Source organism: Chelonoidis abingdonii, chromosome 6 (genome assembly GCF_003597395.2).
Source record: "Chelonoidis abingdonii isolate Lonesome George chromosome 6, CheloAbing_2.0, whole genome shotgun sequence".
NCBI lineage: Eukaryota > Metazoa > Chordata > Testudines > Testudinidae > Chelonoidis > Chelonoidis abingdonii.
In genome coordinates, this window is record NC_133774.1 from 50,954,586 (window position 1) to 50,960,886 (window position 6,301).

General features: G+C 33.7%; 1 protein-coding gene across 5 annotated transcripts in view; it reads right to left on the reverse strand.

The window, feature by feature from the left end:
• Nucleotides 1-1,908: 1,908 nt before the first annotated feature.
• Nucleotides 1,909-6,301, reverse strand: part of FCHO2 (FCH and mu domain containing endocytic adaptor 2) — a 239,032-nt gene continuing 234,639 nt past the window's right edge. For all 5 annotated transcript variants that reach the window (XM_075067024.1, XM_075067019.1, XM_075067023.1 and 2 more), the window contains 2 exons: nucleotides 4,633-4,797; nucleotides 1,909-4,329 (listed from right to left, as the gene is read on the reverse strand). In XM_075067024.1, the coding sequence (XP_074923125.1) occupies nucleotides 4,307-4,329; nucleotides 4,633-4,797 (188 nt within the window). In that variant the 3' untranslated portion in view covers nucleotides 1,909-4,306. The remainder of the gene's footprint in view (nucleotides 4,330-4,632; nucleotides 4,798-6,301) is intronic.

Consider the following 6,301-nt stretch of genomic DNA (forward strand, 5'->3'; position numbering starts at 1 on the left):
AACTCAATGTTTCTGGTTTATGAGTCTGCCTTGGAGGAATTCTGATAGAAATGTTAGGAAAAAATCTGCTAAGAAGAGTTTCATAAATACTCAGATGCATCTCAAACCTCTTGGAAACATGCAGCCTTTTTCATTTAATAATATTTGACTCAGTTTTTTTTCCTCGTTAATAGATCAAAACACCAGGTTTATTATGCCTCTTATGTTCCACTTGATAAGCAGAAATGTCTTATCTACCTCACGTGTCCTACTGTTTGCCAAAATCTATATTATTATTTAGCACTAGTGTGAGCAATCTAATGTATTTAGATAATGACATACTTAAGAGCTTGCTTTTCAGGAATAAGCATGTTAGAACAGCACAAATCCAGTTTAGAGTAGTTGGAGCAATACATGGGCATTCACTTAAAATGAGGAAGGTGAGAGAGGCTGGATTTCCAGGGATTCTGATCTCTGTTACATAGTTTGTATGCAGGGTTCTACTTCAGTGGAGTTACTTCTGATTTACATCTGACATCAGAATCAGGCCTTCGGTCTTTTGCTTTCAAGCATAACAGGAATGCTGATTGTTAAAAGTGATGCACTTGGCTTTGGGGCAATGGTTGGAAAGGAGGAAGTGTTCTGATTTATTGATAACAGAACTTAGCTGACTGTTTTGGAACGCAATCTCATGTAGGTCTTGGTCAAAGGTAATGGATGTGATAAGCGAACCTAAGAGGGCTGGAAATCACCAGCACTCAACGAGGGATACAGAAAATCTTTCCTTAGCCTTATCCCACTCTTGGATTCTGGAAAGAGGGCAAGGAGGACAGAAGCCACCATTCTAAAAATCTCTCTCTCTCAAGGGGGAAATAAATCTCCTAAGAATTTCATGTACTATATGATTATTTCAAATAAGAACCTTTGTTATTTCTTTAGAAATGTACTTTTTGCAGGATTGCTCGTCACCACGAGGTTCAACAATTTGTCTTCATTTTTAGCTGAAATAAACAAACAGAAAGTCTGTTTCAGGACAACTATTGTTTCTGTGGCCCCAGTCTCTGGAAGGAATGTTCTCAGAGCTAATGCTTCTTCCCTCCTGTGTTAAGGATATGTGCTAGAAGTCTGGAATATATTGGTATACACATTCCCTAAGTCACTTAGAACTGGTGAAGACTAAAGATACAGAAAAGAGCACTGTCACCCATTTGTATATCTTTTATACAGAATAAGCAAAAATTAAATCCGCTTATTGGTTTCCTTGTGTGATAATGAAAAAATAGCTTATACAAAAACATTATCTTCAGAAGTCTAGAACAACATTTATGGAACTGTTTGCTTTAAGGAAAACATGAAATATTGTATCATCATTGCCAGCTTGTGTGTGCATTAATTTGGAAAATGTTTTGAGAAAGAGACATTTTAATTGCTTAGTAAATGCTTTATATTATTATGACTTCATAAGTCAGTAGCCTTTTATGTTTTTCTTTTGTCCTGATTTCTGCCCCTTGTATCCTTCTCTCATCTTACTTTCAAAATTAATTAGGACTGGCTTTGAAGGCTCAGATGCTCATTGCATTTAGCAATTTTCTTTAGAAGTCCACTCAAATATACATTTAAAACCCACTAGGGTCAGATTATTCTTGTGACATTCATTACTCGGAATGGATTAGCCAATATTGCTAGTATCTGTAAAACTCAAACCCATATCTCTTTGTTGAATTCCCTTTTCTATCAAAACACACTTCTTGTTTTGTCCAGAGAACAGTTTCACAGCAGATGGTAGAGATATTAATTCTTTTAAATAATGAGCAAATCAAGTAATATATTCCAACCAACGAGATACTATGGCACAAGACTACCCCTGTATTAAGCATTTGGAATTTTGAGTATTGTTGATTATTGTAAGTATAAACAGCATAAATCATCTTGTAAATTATATATTACATGTTTATTATGGGTGCAATTTTTTTTGGAAAATTGACATTTTATGAAAAATCAGAAGTATTTACAATTTTGGTAAGAAATGTGTATTGTTCTAATTTACACTCCAAAGTATTAATATTTCATACAAACCTCAGATCCTTTAGAATTGTGTTTAAAAATTCATTTTCTCAATAGGAGGCAGCTACAAAGGTTATCACTGTATACACAAGCAAGAACCAGCTTGCTACATACATTTCTCATCAAATATATATATTTTTTTTTACACTGTTGATGGATTTCTCTACAAAAAGTCTATATAAATTTGTATGGCTTCAAAATTGTAACCTGTACCCATTATAAATGTATGTTTTATCACCTGGTATGAATGCTAGTTTAAATTGTTGGAACTTAATTTCTAAATTAATGAAGTAGTTAAGTAATACTTGATTAAAAATCGAGAGTAAAATAATTCTTGGATTTCAATAATAAAATATCAGGTTAAACACACAGTTTGATTGCAAAACAAATTACAATTAAGATTCCAGTAAAAGACTGTACCATTTTAAATGCCAATTACAATAAGAATTAGATATTCTAGTTATGTTCATTATTCAGTAAAGAGTAATATTTTAGCAAATTAAGAGCCATATGTACTGCTCCAGTCAAATTTAATTCAGGTTTGTTATAACAAGGAATACATATAAAAAGTACATACTGTACTGTATATTGTTTAACAATGGACTTTTTTGTCTGTAGTGTGTAACATGAATCAGAACTTACATAAGTGTCCTGAAAATTCATCTGTGTAAAGCTTAGCAGTCCAATTTGTTAGTGGTTTTACCTGAATTATTACACAAACAATTTATTATTGCTTCCAGTATATAATCTGAACAGACATTGGTATTCAGAATTATAATATACAGTTCCCATTTGCAGGTTATTAAATTATTCTGCCCCAAAACATTTGATTTCTGCACTTAATAAGGACTTGTTTAACAATAGCACAATACATAACAGATTTTTGAAGTTACTAACCAGTTTTAAGAAATACTACCAATGTGTCACTTCAGATAACTTCCCTATAAATTTGCATATGGCAAATAGATTAGGTGACAATACAAACATACAAAGTGGTAGTTTTTCAGTGAAGCTTAAATTAATAATCCAAATGACAGCACTTTTCTTGCTCCTACCAAAAATATACCTTTCTAAAATGCTATTCCTCACAAAGCACAACATTTACATTCATATCACAAGCCCATAAAGCACTTAAATTTTCAACAATTTAGTAGTCAGAGTGAAGGGAAATGCTACATTTGTTTTAAAAATTAGCCTGTTTTTATCATTCTTTATGCATCTTCAGAATTCACACATCTTTGGTGAGATTAAAGTTGAAACTCTGACACTGAGTTTTTCTGTAATTATATTAAAGTCTTGTGCTATTCATTTCCCTCTACAATGGCTGCATTTATTGCAATTACCCCATAAGGAGGTAATCCAGTATTTTAAACATTTTACAAAGCAACCTCCAGTTATTGTAAATATATTTTCTAAATTCCACTCAAAGGAATTTTATGAAGTTCTATGCATTACATACACTATGGTATGGAAGAGCCAGACTGAGAAAGGAAGTGAGGCACATCAACAACAAATTGGACAGGCAGTTTAAAAAAAGGCACAAATGTTATGTAATCCATATAAAAATAAATTAAGTCTACAGCATTAATTCAAATGATCACAACTCCCATAAAATTTACTAACAGCAGAGGTAAGTATTTCTGCTGTCTTTTGCAATTTTTAACACATTGCACTTAAGAAAAAAAATTTAAATCTTACATATAAAATAATTTACACTTTAATATATGGTACATGGGAATCACATACTTTTTGTATACATCTCTTTCTAACAACTGATTTTATAGCACATGAATGTAACATAAGTGGGCGGAGAGATTATCTTTGCCTCTGTTTGCTTTGCGCAATGGCAATTAAGGAAACAAAACTTACATATGAATATTATTTATGCAAAGCTAAAATATTTTGTGCTTGCTCTCATACTTTAAGTTTAATGTTTACAGTATAATATAGTTTCATACATTTTCAATATAGCTAATGATTAGTATTTTGACTTAGTTCATATAAATTTATTAAAATCTGAATAATCAAATTTCCTAAAGATTGCAGTTGATCATTTACAAACAGTGAAGTTCACTTCAGTGCTATTATAAAGTAATAACTTTTTTCCTCTAAAATGACTTCTTTAAAAAAGTGCATTTTTTTTATTTTGTAAAACAGATCAAAGTTTAAAAAAAACTAATGCATGTTAAAATAGTGTTTGAAAGGTAGAGAAAATAGAGTTAGCTTCTTGTGCTCCTTTGATTCAATGATTTCCACAGGTTCATCAGCAATCTGCCATATATCGTCCTGAAAAAATATAAATAACCTCTTGCAATTATAATACTTACAGTAATTATGTTTTACAATAAACAAGACCACAAAACATTAGTTAAAGGAAAGTTTTAGTATTTTCTGGAAACAGTGTTTTTCTTTTCATCTATAGTAAGCACCAATAACTACTTCCTTTATGCATTGCATAAGTACTCCATGCTTATATGCCAGATAATTAGTAGACAAAGTATAAAAATGCTCCATACAGATAATTAGAAGAGTCAGAGTTACATTAGTAAATCATGTTAGTTCAAACATATAAAAATCTCGATTTCTTACCAGTGGCAAATCTCTTTTTAACTAGGGAAAGCCGGTAGCCAGTGCCTACTAGCTCTACATCTACACCTGAAAGGGTGCTTCCTTCACTAATGAATTGCACTGCAAGTGTAGCTGGTTTACTGGGTCCTTCTAAAAGATCAAATTTTGCCCTCAGGGATCCAGAACCTATAAAAAATGACAAAATTAAATGGATTGAGATTATAAAATAAAACTCTCACAAAACACAAGTAATAGGCAGTGCACTAAAATAAAGATCTCTAATTTCTGAGAGTGTAGGAATATATATACATACACATTTCCATAACAAATCACAGCATTGGTCTATTTGCCCAGTATTCTGATTAAGGCAGCGACCAATATATAAGGATGCTTCAGAGAAAGGCAGCACATAATCTACATAGCTTTATTTGGAGAAAAATTTTATTCCTGAGCTTCAGGTGATCAATCACCTGAAATGTATTTGAGTCTCCTATAATAACTCTTTAAGCTTGCTGATCTGCAAATGTTGCTAATCATATAGAATCATAGAAATACAGGCTGGTATGGACGTTGATAGGTTATCAGGTCCAAGTAAACCAAGACCATCTATGATAGGTGTTTGTCCAGGTTCTTCTTAAAAACCTCCAATGACAGGATTACATTGTAATAATTGTGTATACAAATTTACCCTAGCTGTAAACTCAACTGTGAAAAGTGGATAAAGGTTCATAAAGTATCACAGTAAACTATAATAATACCTGTCAATGGGAAAAAGTGAAAAAGGGAGATAGAAAAACAGAATTAGTCCACACAAAAAGACCTACTTTTATAACCGAAGGACTGTGTTAAATTCATGCCTGGTAAATAAGTGTGGATCCAAACATCAGACAATCAAAATTAGTGTGTCAAAAATTAGGCCTAATGAGTGGACAAAATAATGAGAGGATGGGCTATTCCACTCATCATTCCCTTCTGGGGCTCTTAAAGAGAGAAAAAAAAACTTTGAGAAAATTAGCAAAACTCCCCACAAACAGCTGCCTGCCAACAACTGTTGCAGCAAGCTTTACCATTGTAGCTGCCCCCATCCACGTTCTCCTCTGACTCCAGAATCCAGTGCGACACCACTGTGCCTTCATCATCCTAATCCTAAGGCTTGGTCTACACTACAGATTTATGTTGGTATGACTATGTCACTTGGGTGTGGAAAATCCACATCCCTGAGCAATGCAGTCATACCAAATTAACTCCTGGTGTAAACAGCGCTATGTCGACAGGAGGGTTTCTCTTGGGGAAGTGAAGTACCTACGCTGATAGAACCTCTCCTGTGAGTGTACTAGCATCTTCACTAAGCGCTGCATTGGTGCTGCTGCAGCGCTGTGTGTGTGGATAATCCCTAAGAGATGTCCTGACCAGACTGTGCCACAAGAGGCACCCAGATGATGTCACCTCCTCCAGGAGCTCTGGCTCAATCTCAAATAATACCTAGGATGTGAGACTTGTTCTCACCACACACAATCCCTTTCCTTACCTATCTTACTGCTTCTCTTTCTTCTCTCTCGTTTTTCCTTCTGTTTATAGGAGTCTGGCTTAGGCCTGGTCTACACTATGCGTTTAAATCAATTTAAAGAGCATTAAATCGATTTAACGCTGTACCCGTCCACACTACAACGCCCTTTATATTGATATAAAG